The sequence below is a fragment of the Rhincodon typus genome, chromosome 6 (genome assembly GCF_021869965.1).
Source record: "Rhincodon typus isolate 14 chromosome 6, sRhiTyp1.1, whole genome shotgun sequence".
Taxonomy (NCBI): domain Eukaryota; kingdom Metazoa; phylum Chordata; class Chondrichthyes; order Orectolobiformes; family Rhincodontidae; genus Rhincodon; species Rhincodon typus.
Genome location: NC_063337.1, coordinates 32233621 through 32249850, shown reverse-complemented (window position 1 = coordinate 32249850; position 16230 = coordinate 32233621). Strand labels below are relative to the sequence as shown.

The following is a 16230-nucleotide window of genomic DNA, read 5'->3' as shown; positions in this document are numbered from 1 at the left end:
CAGCATGAGGAAGGCTAAGCTCATTAAGTGTCCTGACCATGACCTTGCTGCTGAACTAACCCCTTTGACACAACCACAATCCCACTGCTACCCTAGGTTCCTTGCTGGGTTTTTACAGGTACAATACTGGCTGCAGGCACGACGTCCTCAGTGGCATGGCCAGCAATGCCCAGCTATTGCCCTGAGGGTGGGATTTCCACCCCTAGGCGAGGCCTGCCACTACCCAGTTAAGTGCCTGAGTTGTGGGTTTAACTTTGCAGGACTTCCAAATGGATGCAATGAAGGACTTTCACCAAACCTCCAGTCAGCCATGAGACCCCCACCCTGTACACTAAATGTCGCTCACTGTCTCTTTGCATCTCCAACATTGAAGCATTCTCTTACATGGTTGTAGTGAGCCAGGCAGGGTTACATACACCTTGCTGTGAAACATGAACCCACACATGTTTAACTCCAAAGTAAGAATACCACCAACTGAAACAAACTGACATAGCTGAGGTATGTAGTCTCTGGTTTTCTTTCCCCTGGAGATCTGCATAGTGTGATAGGAAATTTACAAAAAGAGGTTAAATTACATTGTTTCAGGATGTAATAGTGTTAGATGATAGGGTAGGAGCATTTCACTGAAATCAAGTGGATAATTTGTGAGCTTCTAATTTTGTAAATACAGTAGAATACTATGTTTGTGTTCTTGCTTACGGGGCCTGCTTGTATTTTTGTCTCTGTGATTATATAACCTTTTGTAATTTTGAGTTGCTGTTCAGTGATTTATCATGACCGATGTAGAAAATAAGACAATATTCTGTAATTTTACATTTTATAAATTCTAATTAAACGTGTTCGTGGAAACAGAAATTGTTTCAAGCATTTAAGTAGGGCAGTAATTTTTTTTAACTGAACTTGAAGAGGATTGAAGAAACATCAAATAATCAGAAAAGCTGCAATGAATGGCAAGTAAAAATGTTGTTGTGACTTGTGCTTTACCTGGGCTCCCTACAGGCATTTAAAATATCCTTTCATGTCTGGGTCAGTTAACATTCTGAAGTGCCTGGGTAATTTTTTTGACAGTATAGCCGAAGGTGTGATGCATTTAAGGCTCAAAGTGAACCTGTGGTCACTGAAGTCTTTGAACAAATGATTGTTGGGGTTTAGGTTTAACAGTTGTGTTGATCTTCGAAACAAGAAGGGTATGCAATAGGTAATGCTGTAGACACGATGCTAGTCTGTTTTATTTTATTTTATTTGGAGAACCAGTTTATGAACTAATTCTGACAGTAGCTCTGCAATATTTTCAGCCTTCCCTGAATTTATGCCTCTTAGATAATTATTTTTCACTCATATTTTACTTGTGGCTACAATAAATATGTTGTCATATAAGATTTGATTTGAGTAATATTAGGGCATTCCTTTCTCTGTTTGAATGAAAATGTACAATGTTTGAACCTTCCACAATAACTATAATATCTTAACCCAGAATAATTCTCCAGATGTTTCAGATTGCTTTGATACTTTCCAAAACAGAAGGTGTCTAGAACCACATATATCATTGCAAATTTGTCCCAACCAGTAGCTTGAAAAATAGGCATCACTTTCTTACTTTTATATTTCAATAGCATTTTCAGCGTGGATTTCCAGGTTTAAAGTCTTGAATATCTGCTTGCCTAGCTTCCACTCTATTGAGCATCTTTAAGTTTCTGGTATTCATGGCTGTGTCTCCTCAGTTGTGCTGGTGTGAGTTGAGCAGGCTGTAGTTTGCACAAGTTCAATTTGAAATTCAATGAATCTGGTTCCATTTCTGTGGTCATTTGTTTGCAAGATGTCGATGGGCCTCAGATTGGACTATACACTCTTGGATTTGGTACTTCTTCATCAAGGGTGCAGCTAGTTGTACATTACTGCAAGGGTAAGGGAATTTAACATGTTTTATTCATTCATATGTGCAAATCTGGTTTCTGATTGACTGGAAAAATATCGGAAAGCCTGAAAGACATTGTTAGCTAATGTGGTATACTGCATCCGCTGTTCCCATTGTGGCCTCCTCTACATCGGGGAAACCAAGCGGAGGCTTGGGGACCGCTTTGCAGAACACCTACGCTCGGTTCGCACTAAACAACTGCACCTCCCAGTCGCGAACCATTTCAACTCCCCCTCCCATTCCTCAGACGAATGTCCATCCGGGCCTCCTGCAGTGCCACAACGATGCCACCCGAAGGTTGCAGGAACAACAACTCATATTCTGCTTGGGAACCCTGCAGCCCAATGGTATCAATGTGGACTTCACAAGCTTCAAAATCTCCCCTCCCCCTACCGCATCCCAAAACCAGCCCAGCTCGTTCCCGCCTCCCTAACCTGTCCTTTCTCCCACCTATCCCCTCCTCCCACCTCAAGCCCCACCCCCATCTCCTACCTACTAACCTCATCCCGCCCCCTTGACCTGTCCTTCCTCCCTGAACTGACCTATCTCCTCCATAACTCCCCACCTACACTCACCTTTACTGGCTCCGTCCCCGCCTCTTTGACCTGTCTGTCTCCTCTCCACCTACCTTCTCCTCTATCCACCTTCTATCCGCCTCCCCCTCCCTCCCTATTTATTTCAGAGCCCCCTTCCCCTCCCCCATTTCTGAAGAAGGGTCTAGGCCCGAAATGTCAGCCTTCCTGCTCCTCTGATGCTGCTTGGCCTGCTGTGTTCATCCAGCTCTACAACTTGTTGTCTCATCTTATTTCTACATCATTTCCAATTCTCCTCTTCTTCCCAGAGAAAGTAGAAGGCACAAATTCCTGGTAATTCAGTGTGCAGCTGACTGATTGCTTGTCCTGGGCCATTATCTATTGTGTCTGCATACAATGACCCTGCATTTTCCGTGGTCACCATCCTTCTCCAGATGTTTTTCACGTTAGTCAAAGGCAGAAAACCACCAACCTTGCCATAATTATCTTGCTGCAACTCTCACCCTACTTCAACCCTTCCATACTTCACCTTGGAACATAGGGACATTTATGGCTAGTGTGCTTCTGCCGGGGCATTTGGTGTGCAGGGTGTATCTTATGGTTCTTGGTTTGCAAACTTAGCACTTGCTCATGTTGCAATTTAGTTAGAAGCTTCCAGCCCTTTGCATTGATTTTTAGTGCACAGGGTCTTCAGTGATTCGTCACAGGCTGAAAACCTGTGGTCTTGCATTGTTTTTTAACACCAAATGAGTCAGGCAGCTTGTCATGGTTAGGAGTACTGAACAGTCAAGAGGAGTTGGACGTATCGCTGGATGGCGCTGAGCTACAACAATATCACACCAACTCAGGCCAGCAGTTTATGTGGCAAGCAAAATGCATGTGGTCCAAGCAAATGGCCATATTTGAAAATGAAAAGAAAGCAGTCATCAGTGGGATTAAGGAGGACTATGGCCAGTAAGAGGGTATGACCAGGCTCAAAAGACTCCATTGATTCCAGTCCAAAGCTTTGTTCATGGTCAGTTAGGCACTTGGTCCATACCAGAGTTTGGGATCAGTGTCCTTACAGCCCAACAATTTGGCTAAGATCAGTCCTGCAGGTCAAACTGGTATGGGGAATCTAGGCTAGAATCTTATTATTTCTTATAGTCCCGGTTAGCAAGCATAGGGGTGATGGGTAAATATAACTCTGAGTGAATTTCATTACAGGCAATAATGTTTTGAATAAACTCATGTTTTCAGAGGCTGCATGAAAGTCCGGAGAACATTGGACTAGTTGAGACTACTGTAACAAATGTTGGGAGAGAGCTTTAAACTTTGGAGACATGTTTTTTCCTGGGCTAATAAGAGATTCCACACTGTTCTCCCCATTAGGCCAAGTACATTGTAGGCTTGTTGAGGGTGAAGGCACTGCAGGCCTTGGTCAGCAGTGGTAATGGTGCGGGGATAGAGTTTCCTCTGTAATGTTAACCCCAGGATTACTTGCTTCCAAGACACCTGTTTGTGTGTATTACTGGTTAGGCCAATTCCTAATTGCCCTGGAGAAGTGGTGGTGAGCAACCTTCTTGAACTGCTGTGGTCTGTCTGATGTAGGTGCACTCACAGTGCTGTTAGGAAGGGAGTTTCAGTGACAGTGAAAGAATGGCAATATAGTGTGGCTTTGAGGGAACTTACAAGTGCTGATGTTCCTATGTATCTTTGCCATTGTCCTATGTATCTTTGCCATTGTCCTTCCAGATGGTAGAGCTTGCAGGTTTGGAAGGTGTTGTTGAAGGACCTTTGGTGAGTTGCTACAGTGTATCTTGTAGATGGTACAGATTGCTGTCACTGTGCATCCATGTTAGAGCGAATGAATGTCAAAGATGGTGAATGGAGTCTCTGGTGGAAGTTCTGCCATATTTGGGGATACTCTTGTTTCCCTGACAATGACCTCTGCCTTCATTTTTCAGAGCGATACAGTGTGGTCCATTTGTTTGTCAATATCATGGGCCAAGTGCCCTCTATTGCATTTCTATAAATGAAGGCACATCATCTGAATATGACCTATCAAACTGACTGGTTTAAATTCTATCCAGCCACACATCTGCCCTCCTAAATGTTGGACTCTTGTTTTCTGATCCCATAGATTGTGATAATGTTGGAAAGAGATTTGAACATTCAGTGACCAACTAAAAGAATCAGTTGACAAGATTTTAAATTTTAAGACTTTTACTGTAGCAAATACATTAAAAGCAACATTTATAAAATGCTATGTTTGCAGGCAACTTCTTTTTTAAACTACAGAAAAATATCCTCATTTAACTTTTAAAAGGACCTCCAATCTCTCTTTCTGTTAAACTGTACTCTGTCCCTAAAATGCACCCTTCATTCTCCAGGAGCCAGTCCAAAAGTATTCTCAGCTCCTTTTCCCTTTTCTAGCTGTATAACCTATAATCAATGAGTTAACCTTCATGATGAGAGTTCCTCTGGAGATTCCTCTCTTTAGCCAAAGCTAGGTGAACCTGCCCGCCTCATTTAAATCCTCACAAACCTGGTCTCTACAATCTGAGCATAAGGTCTCATCCACAATATGAAGAAACATTGTGAGGTGATAACATAATAGCTCAGTATGGGCTTGACCCTTCTTAAAGCCATCTCCATTACAACATGAATCTCCTGGTCCTCGTAACAATCCATGTAACAATGCTAATTAGCTATTCTATAGATCCACAAATCCATTCAATCTTGGAATTAAATGGACAGTTTAGAATATAACTGTTTACAATCCCAACATTCTTAACATCCTACTGTGAGACTTGCAGATTGTCATGAGCATGGTCAGAATCCCAAAATACTATGGACATTTCAAACCTGTACTTCCCAAAATGTGTTTTTAAAAGAGAGCTTTCTGCCAAAAATGGCTATAAATTTCAACTCTACTGGATTTCATTAATAGGACAACATTCAATACTATGTGTCAGTCTGGGTTCAAGCAAATGTATGCTGTGAAGGTCGCAGTTGAAAATACTGGCCTAGGTTACCCCATGTTGCAGGTAAAGACAGTCACTCCTAATGCTGCAAACTAGTTAAAAAGGAAACAGAACAATAAAGGACACTTTCTCTCGCCCAAGATGCTGAAATTCAATCACAGCTGAAAGGAATTAGAAGTGCAGAATCTCATCCAATCTACAAAACTAAGTATTGTGAACAACTCCATTGGTAACCAACCTTGCAACAACCTCAATGTTTAACTAGCTGCACTTTGTAAACAATTCAGATCTGTATTTCTTCTTTTTTTACGTTTATCTTTTTGGACTCGTCTCTTATTTCCAATCTGTGTGCATTAATATTTCTTCTGCACGTAGTAATTAATGAACTCTCTCACTTTGTTATTTCAAGAAAGTCTGGTTAATTTGGCTCCTTTTAAATCATTAAGTTCATTTATGTCTGGGAGAAAGATATCCCCAAGGGAAGGGAGATAGTAGGAACTGCAGATGCTGGAGAATCTGAGATAACAAGGTGTAGAGCTGGATGAACACAGCAGGCCAAGCAGCATCAGAGGAGCAGGAACGCTGACGTTTCGGGCCTAGACCCTTCTTTCTGAAGAACGGAAGGGATCCTTGTTGAATTAGCCTTGCTGCAACCAACTCTTGGGGATGGAGGAATAAAGAAGCCAGTTCATCCTCCTCGCAGGGGAGTACCTAATATCTGTTTCAAACAGTAACGAGTTTGGAGAACCTTACCCAGGTCTGATCGTAACAAGACTCACAGTCTATAAGTCATCAGCACATCTGCTGTGGTCTTTGTTTGCATTATTAATATCTTGCACCTTCTTCCCAGCAAAATAACGTGGACCCATGTTTAATCTTTACCATCTAAGCCATCCAAACTTGTTATCAGGCAGAATTTAAAACAGGTCATATGATCTTCTTCATTCCTTCATTTTTACCCAAAGTTAAAGGGACTATCCTAAAACATCATAATCTAATGCACCTCATACTTGGTATTTAAGAATTTTGCAGGAAAGCAGTGCACATAAGACTTTTAAAGTATCTCTGCATGGAAATGAGCTAGATTGGTTGAATGACCAATTTATTTTCCTTTTAAGTGGTTAGAAAGTTCACACAGAAAGCCATTTTCAAAGCTGCAGGTATTCTTTATCAAAGAATTCAGACATATAATGACTGACTTCTGGAGCATTTGGGACTTGAACCAAGACCTCATGAGGTTGGAACACTACCACTGTGTCACAAGACCCTCTACCTTCAAAGCTGTGTTTTGACATCAGTCTTTACAGCGAAGCCCTGCACATTTTAAATGTCTTCCCGCAGCACTTTGCATATAATGTTTGCAGGCAATCAGTTATTTCCCTCTATTGCAAACAAACATGTGAAGGGCTAGTATGATTTGTTTTAAATAAAAAATGCATTACCAAACCAAAGAATTCATGCAACACATCACATCACGCAATGGACCATAGCTTGTATAAAAACAATTCCAATGAAATCATAAATTATGTACATTTTATAAATAGATTGGAGCCTTGATGTACACTTGTACATACCAGAATGAAAACTGATATTTAGAATGTTTGATCTCAGTGGGACACTTTAGTATCCACATTATGAAAATCCTGTTTAAAGAATATTACTTTGACTTAGTTTTTGCAGCCATCAACATAAAATGTGTGGTAAATAACACAAAATACAGTGACTTTTAAACCTACACAATCTGTCATTTTAATTGCAAACATTGCCTATTGTTTGATACATAAACATGCTCAAAAAAGATGTGGCCCAAGATATCTGCTTGTATGAAGCATTTCATTAATGTTTTCTATCACAGTCAGTACATAATGGGCTGACATTTTGCAGAGTTGGGAAGATTTTGCAGTCCTTTGAAAGTGGTGGATGTATCCCGAATCCTGCCCCCATTCAGACACCCCAAATTCTCCTTGTTGCACAGAAAGAATATGGATGGTGGGTCTACACCGTGATATTTGAACTTGGCCTACTCCATTCCGGGGGTAGGCATCTCTTAGCCCCCTACAATTGTCATGGAGTCGAACTAGCGTCTGGATGACTTGTGATTCATGGCCACTCAGGCAGGTCTACCTCGTCCCAATGGTGTCTCATTCCCTGCAATCAACCCATAACCCTCCAAGCCCTACAACTCTACTTCATTCTCAGCCACGTTCCTTCACAGATTTCTAGTGATCCTTCATGCTATCCAAGCAAACTCTTACCCCTTCACCCACTTCACAGTGGGTCGTCATATGTTCCCTGTCAACCCATAATACTTCCCTGTCTATGCACTCTGTACAGTATCAATGAACCTTACAGTAACAATGGCATTTGTAGAAAAGCTTAAAACAGCTATTCATAAGTTTAGTTGAAAAGCTGCTGTTACTATAATCTGGTAAAAGTGTAATAAAAGTGAATATTTGTGTAGCAGAAACTATAACCATTTGACAGCACTTTAATTTTTACTCATTTATTCTTTCATGATGCATGGGCGTTGCTGGTAAGGCCCACATTTGTTGCGGATCCTAAATTTGCTGCTAAACTATTTCAGGGGGTGGCTAAGAGTCAACCACATTACTGCGAATTGAGTGTGGCATGTTGGACAGACCACTTAAGGAAGGCAGATTTCCTTCCCTGAGTGACATTATTGGACCAAGCACAAAACCTAGCTGAGAGCCCAGACTTCTTCTAGTTTATAGAACAAAGTACATGGAGAGGAACAGAGATAACAAGGTGTAGAGCTGGATGAACACAGCAGGCCAAGCAGCATCGGGGGAGCAGGAAAGCTGATGTTTCGGGTCTAGACCCTTGTTCAGAAAAGAACACCTTGCTTGATTGACACTTTTTCAGTGACTCAGTGTTATGTCCACAAAGGACAAAGAGGTGACAAATGTTTATAGTTTCTAGCATTCACCGACCTCACCCTCTGCTCAAGTGGAGTGAAAATCAGGCCTTTCCCAGGCATTTTTTCTAAGCTAGGTGCACCAAAATATGAAATTTCCTAACTTCTGTTATTCATTTATGAAATGAAAATCCAACCTTATGTTGATTAGAGAGACACAGCAGTAGTACCAAATTACTGTGTGTCCTAAATATCTTTTTGACAATTACTTAAATCGAAGAAGGTGATTGATATAAAAAAAAAACAAATATTGAAACTCATTCATTAGATGTCAGTATTGCAATGAGCAGAAGGCTATCACATTTTTAATATATCTGATTTTTGGTAAATTAACTATCAGCTTTTGTTCAGTAACAGCCTTCTCACCTCTTAATCAGAAATCTGTTGGTTTGAGTCCCAGTCCAGAGACATGAACACAACTATAGGTAATTTCTTTCAGGTCTTCAATTTAGTTCTATTCCATATAAGTAAATAATGGTGCCTGGGACTAATTTGTGAGCTATTCTCAATAATGGCCCAAGGTTTGATGCAGACCATGTAGGAGCCAGGCGAGCACTTAATCAAAGACGTCTCCGTAAACAACTTGCTGATTTTCAAAAGTGAGTATTTATTGGAGGTTCATTCCTTCAAATGCTATTCAATTGATCAAAAATTATTTCTGCATTATTCTAAAAGTAGCAGGACCTCTTACTACCGCCATGTGGCTGACCTGGAGCAAACAGTATTGTCTACAATGTGTGAAATCTTTGTAAGATGCTGGTATTGTAGGGCTCTAAATTACATGTTGTGACTTCCCTGTGTGCCCTGCTATTAATAAGAATATGTATGGTAGCAATGAAGCAGATAATGGGCTGTGTGAGGTCTTTCTATGTTCAAGCAGGAAAAATATGAGATTAATAGAAACCATATATGTGGAATTCTGGACCATTTACTTGATTATATGGTACTGTTAGGCAGTCTGACTTTGCTTGATTGTGCACAATCTCTAGCATTTCTTCCCATGTTGTATAGGTACTGTCACCATTGTTAATCCTGATAGGCCTGATTGCCATCTCATGCTAAGTTTAAAGCACTTCATCTTTTGACTTTTCACATGGACTATCGGTTTCATCCCCACCTTACACTGCAGAATATCTATTTCATGAGCATGACTCTATTATAAAGCCTTTGTGCCTCCAGGTTGCTTATTTCCAAATTGTGGCATTACCATAATTTATTTTACGTCAAACAACCCTCATAGACCTCCTGCAGTTTTTCAATCATACTTTGCAAAGGCTCACTCGCTTTATCGCAGTACTGTTTGGCCCTTTTGAGCGGCAATCCTTTAAGAGCAGGAGCCCTCTCAAGGAGGAGCTGTAAGGATGGAATTTCTGTCATCTGTAACCAGAGTTTTTAGTCAAAAGACTGATCTTATGAATGTAAGTCAAGTTTAATTGAAGACGTAGTGTAAGTTGTTTGTATTGATCTTGTGAATGTAAGTCAAATCTAACTAAAAATGTAGTGTAAGGTGTTTGTGTAAGTTATCTGGTTTGCCCAGGATGGGGAAGACTCCAGCTGTTACATCTTGTGTAGAACTCTTGACCTTGGAGAAAGCAAGAGATTACATTACATGGCCAGCCCTTTGATGGTTAAGGCTAAGGTATCTTGCGGAAGATTGTTTTCCCCTGTGATCTGTCACCGAGTTCCCAGCATCTATTATAGTCAAAGCCTTTTCGATTTCTGTGTTCTCTGAGAAACAGCCAGCTGACCATTTTATTACCTTTTCCTTACTTCAACCCATAACTTCAATTCCATCATTGTGAAGTCATAAATCGATTTTTATAGTTGTTATATTTATTGTAGATCTGAGTTGTTGTTTCCTTCACCAGATGGCAGTCAATTTGTTAAGCTAGAAATGGAAACATAATTCCTTAACTGAGTTTTTGTTTGTGATTTCTTTAGCTTTATGATTGAACCCTGTAGTACTCCTAATGGTTTTGTACAGAATATTCCTAGAAATCCATTTTATTGATGACTTCCATTGTTTTAAAATATGGATTTCTTCCCACTGTAAAAATTCACTTTTCCATTGAAAAGGCATTAAACATGCAATGCTATTCTATCTAAACCTATGATTATGTTTGCTGCGCTACCCTGAATCCTGTCTCAGATTTATTTTACTAGTGCAATGAGCATAAGAGGTTTGGTGTCTCTGATATTTATTGCGTCCAACTTTGATGTCTCCTCCCCTAGCCCACCCTCTCCCCGAGAATGGGTAGGATGTTGACAAGTCAAAACTTAAATTGAACTCAACTTGCCTCAAAGCTGTCCATTTTTTTGTTTTGAAGCTAGAGGCAAGTGCACCCTCCTCACCTTGAATTCCCACACCTGAGAGGCAGGGCAGAGTTAGAAGGTCCTGGCATATCTGGAGACCCTTAAGAGGAAACTTCTGAGAGTGACTGTACTGTCACCCTACCTCCTTCTGAAGACAGGGCTCAAAGTGGCCCCAGCACCCTCCCTGCGCTCATTTGCCTTGCCATTGCTGCTAGGGACGTGTATTGGACGTGGCTCACCATGATAGCCACCAACCTCTCCATGGAGGCAGCCAGACGATGGTATGTTTGTGACAGCTGAGTCCCTATGGTGTAGCTGCAATCCCGCAGCCTCTGGGCTACAGTGGCTACCACACCCCACATTCCTTTTCAGCCTAATGCTCCTGTATTTGCTTGTCAATGTGTAGAAAGTCCCTGATTGGTGACACCCCAGGGTCCTCCTGCTTGGCACTGAACAGATGCCAGGTCTCTGGCAGATCTTCTAGTGTCAGCAACCTGGGTGTTTCATCCTCAGCCAACTGCAGAGATATGGCAGTGATGTGTTCACCAGCAGATGCTCTTGATTCTAATCTAGCTAAAGTTCCCACCAAATGGCGTGGGTTGTGCTGCGTGCATGGAAAAGGTCCCTCTGACAAAGGCCCATGTCGAGATATTCCATGGCCATACTTGTTAAAGTGTTCCTTATCCCATATATGCTGCACTGCCATTGTGTGTTACACTGACTGTTCACATCAAGAAGAACCTTGGATATTCCCCACACAGGTTCATTGGAAACTTGACCAATGGCTCCAACCCACAGCAGGAGTTATTGTCACTGTGTCTGTGGAACAATAACACTGCAGAGCAGAGGGGGAGCAGGTACTCCATTAAGCTCCTACCAATCAGTCTCCACATGAAGAGGTTGCAGCTTAAGGTCCCCTCAGGATTCACAGGTGACCATGAGTCTGTCGTCCTTGTTGCTAATTCCTTCACTGATTGAGGCACGGGGTTGCTGCAGACTGAGGGTACTCAACCCTCTCACCAAAGAAATAGCATTTCCATTCATAATTCTAGCCATCTGAGGCATTATTATCTCAGGACATCATTACTGAACTAAGCCAGCTAATGGAGCAAGAACGAGTAAGTGGCCATCTAAAACAACGGCCATCTAAAACAACAGCCATCAAGGTAACAGATGTCTTCAACCTTTATGTAAGTGACTGCTTCCAAGGATCCACTAGGGACCTGTATGGGATCTTTCAATCTTTGACCCATAAAGTATTAAAACTATTACTGAGGTAATTTGTGCAGGATCACACCACTTCAACTCATTTCTGCGTAACAAGGACAGTACTGCAGTCCCGGCTGGCTGTTTGCAGGTAGGTTTTGCCAACCTAGTGTCCCCCAGGTGCAGAGCACAATAGATTGGACACATTGAGATCACCATATTGTAACAGGATGACCAAAAACACAGATGATTTCCATTCCATCAATGTACAGTGATCATCAGCATCTCATCTTAGAATTCTGCACTAGGTACTGATAGGTTGCCGTGCTGCCTATTTCCTTGAGAACACTCAAGTTCCTGCTTTATTTCAAGGACTGGATGCCTTGCAAGAATGGTTGCTGGGAGATTTAACCAGTAACCATGGTTGATTACCTCATTACACTGCTCCTTGTGCTAAGACCAAGGGTAAATAATAAAGCAGTCCATTATTCAACCAAGGTGATGGTGGAGTAGATGATAGATTTCTGAAGGTCAGGTTCTGACAATTGGATCAGTCTGGTGGGAGGTCTTGCAGTACGCCCCAGTCAGGGTGTGCCATGCACTGCAGGCATGTTGCACTTTGCACAATTGGAGCAAGCGCAGAGGGGATGCGATGGGGGCTGGAGAGGTGGGAGAGAGCAGCATCAGTCTTATGAGGAGGATATTGACCAGATGAAACATCACCTTCACCAAGATAGGGTGGTACAGCGTCAGGGACAAGAAGCCAGACAGGACTTCATTGACACTTGGTTCCAAATAGGTGGGAGCAGGGTGCAGTAATTACTCATTGACTGTAAATTGATAACTGCTCAAAAGTCGAACAGTCCCTGTCTGTTTCCAGGAGCAAATGTAACTTTTGTTTGTTTGTTTTTTAATTGCTTTTGCTCTTACTGAATAGAAATGAACATTTTCAATTATTTGAAAGCTTTACACTACGTGATTATTCAGTGTGGGACCATGACAAGATATTAGGCTTCACTGATCAATGGGGAAACCATAGCAACACAAAAACTAGCAACAGGAGGAGGCCATTTGGCTCTTTCAGCCTGCTCCACCATTCATTATGATCATGGCTGATCATCCAGCTCAGTGTTCTGTCCCCGCTTTCTCCTGATACCCTTTGACCCTTTAACACTAAGAACTATGTTTAATTTCTTCTAGAAAACATTCAATGTTATGGTCACAGCCAGTTTCTGTGGCAGAGAATTCCACAGGCTCACCAATCTCTGGATGAGGAAATGTCTCCTCATCTCCATCATAAATGGCCTACCCTATGTCCTTACACTGTGACACCTGGTTCTGGACTCCCAGAAAGACTGCCTTTGAGAGAATTTTAAGATGGGATGATGCTAAGAATGAGTAACCTGTGCAGCTTAGCCTTAAACAGTGATACAGTTGTGAAGGTGCACTTGTAGTAGCAATGAAGTGTCAGCCTTTCCACCTGTCTATGCTGAGAAGCATTTGTTTTTGGTCCCCCTCCCATTACCTGGATGGTGAAGAACAACTCTCAGCTGGCAGTGCTTCATCTGGTACGTGGCTGGGCTTTGGAAATGGCATCTGTACAGGGCATTCCTGGAGGTCCTGGCAGTAGTGGCTAGTTCCACCTCGATTGAGAGAGAAGATTGGACGAATGGTTTCCATGGAGTCATGGTGCACAGGTGATGAGTTGATTTGTAGCGAATGAACTGTGATAGTTCACTAAAGCTCATGGAGAAAAGCCCTCTACTAAAAGTGACAAATGAACTTTGCCAATATCTGATAAAAATCAGCCAAATATTTCAGAATTCAATGCAGCAGGAGAACCTTACAGGGTTAGTGCTGAATTAATATTGAATTGTTTACATATAATTCCTAGCATTGAAAAGTAATCATAGAACTGTTTCACTTTTTCATGTTTTCATATGTCATTTTTTTAAATTTAACTCGAACAATGAAGAATTATGAATAAAATGACTGACAAACTTCATATCATTACAACAAGCAATCACATTCTAGAGATATCTAATGTATGGATTCCTGTTGTAGTTCAAAAATGTTATTTTTTACTTTCTCCCAATATTTTAGTGGACCAGAAGAAAAATACTATCCCAATTGTCCAAAGATCAAGTCTCCCGAAATATCCCGGGCATTCTGGACTCCGTGCTCCTGGTTACTCGCGACTGCCAGCCGCTAAACTCGTGGCTTTCGGATTTGTTCGGAGTTCAAGTGTGTCATCAGTGTCCAGCAACCAGTCAAATGACAGCGCTCATAGTGACCACAGCAAAACTGCAAATCGTAAGCTATAATTTAATGGTTTCTCTTTTGATGTAGGCAATTGTCCACAAAATCTTTCATCATCTTTTCCTTAAAACGCAAGAATTCAGAGTAGCTAATTCGAACTTTAGAGGCGCACATGGAGGTGATGTAGTTCAATTGAATAACCACATGGTACCACGTGGTATACAACCATCCAACACTTTATTGCAACATATTTAAAAAGAAACTTCCCTACTCCAAATGTAACCAGGACATTTAGAAACACTTCAAATAGTGCTCAGGTTATACTAAACATGATAAAATCTGTAAGATGTCAGAGACATGTTTCACCAATTCTATAATAGACACTCTGTTAAAACTAGGTGCATCAAGCTGCAGTTATACTACGTCTCCACTTGCTGCCCAATGTCCATGAAATACATGATACAGCCACCTGTGTTAAATGATATTGTTGATTGTGTATTACTGAAGAACATGCCACGTTTAGCTAAAGAACAACTCTGTGCATACATCCAGGCATGCGAATGCCAAACTCTGCTCACCAACTGATTAAGTCTCAATGGTGAAAGAGTGCTGCCAGGCAAATATGTTTGGAATGAAATCAAATTTAGAAGTTAAAAATTACATTACAGTAGGCTGAATTATATGGGGGAGAAAAAGCAGAAATTGCCGGTGAAATTCAGCAGATCTGGTAGCATATGTGGGATGAAAGCAGAGTTAATGTTTTGAGCCCAGTGTCTCGTCATCAGAACGTTAGAAATTATGCTGTGCTGCTGTGAATGCTAACTACTTGATACAGCCTCAAAAGGTAGGCTCTCGTCCTTGTATCAATTCCCACCCTGAACCGCTTTCCATTGATAAGAGTGACAATTTAAGTGTTTGTATTTAAATAGATCCGTAGTAAATGATATAAGCAGGAGAATAAAATAGAGAAAGTAATTTCTTTTGTAATTTTCCACATAGCTTTGATCTAAAAATGCTTACTCTGAACTCTGATGTAAATTATTTTTAACCTCTCATTTGTTATAGAAAAATGTAATGCTTGAAGATGGAGAATTACCACTTATGACAGAGATATACTGATTACAATACTTTCAACCTTGCAGTCACCCCTTTGTTATAGACTTGTAGTTCACACAATTGATTCTCAAAAACTAGGCTGTTTTTATAGAACAAAAGAAATTGGGAAAAGACATGATCCACATTTTTAAGAGAATGAAGGGAATGAATAATGAACAGATTGTATCCTAAGTTTATCCGTAAACTCCAATGAAGAGAATATGAGTGTTTAATTAATAAGCTTTAAGGTTAGGATAAGAAACGCATTTTTCTACAGCACGATATGCAGTTAATGCACATGTTCTTTAGAAAGGAACTGATATTTGCAGTGAGCGATATTGAAGTTCGGGAAAATAAGCGCAGATGTATAGGATGAAATTATATACAATCTGAAGTTAATTGTTCTGAATTTTAGGCAGAAAATATGCTTCAGGAAAATAAACTATTTAAGTGAGCTGCTGTGACAATTTCTGTTATGTCTTGGCCCCTCTTAATTTTGTGCTTCAGAATTAAACCTTCTCTAATCTTCTGTTTCAAAGTAAACAACTCCAGCTTCTCCAGCCTTTCATCATAACTGAAATTCTTCAGTGCTGGCAATATCTTCGTAAATCTCCTCTATCCTTTCGAGTGCAATTACACCCTTCTGTAAAGCTGTATGCAGTTTTCTGGCTGTGGTCTAATAGCGTTTTTTTAGTACTGTTTTAGGATGACCTCCTTATGTGCTACTCTTAGCTAAAAAGAAAAGTATCCTCTATGTCATCTTAACTACTTTTTGTACTTGTTTCTCTGCCTTCAGGGATTTGTGAACATGTAATCCAAGTTCTCCCCTTTCCTGTCCACTTGTCAGTTACCTAGCTGTTTCTTATGCTACACTGTTTTCTCTTCCTGAATGCAATGCCTCACAGTTCTCTGGATTGAATTGATAATCACAACTTTTCTGCCCAACTGATTAACCCATTAATAAAATCCGGCGGTTTGCAACTTTCTTCCTTACAGAAGTTGGCTTTG

The 16230-nt window shown here is 40.9% G+C and overlaps 1 protein-coding gene across 1 annotated transcript in view; it reads left to right on the top strand.

Moving 5' to 3' along the window:
• LOC109915476 (microtubule-associated tumor suppressor candidate 2) overlaps window positions 1-16230 on the top strand; it is a 263806-nt gene that overhangs the window by 55452 nt on the left and 192124 nt on the right. The window contains exon 3 of the mRNA XM_048597920.1: window positions 13972-14181. Coding sequence (XP_048453877.1) covers window positions 13972-14181 — 210 coding nt within the window. The remainder of the gene's footprint in view (window positions 1-13971; window positions 14182-16230) is intronic.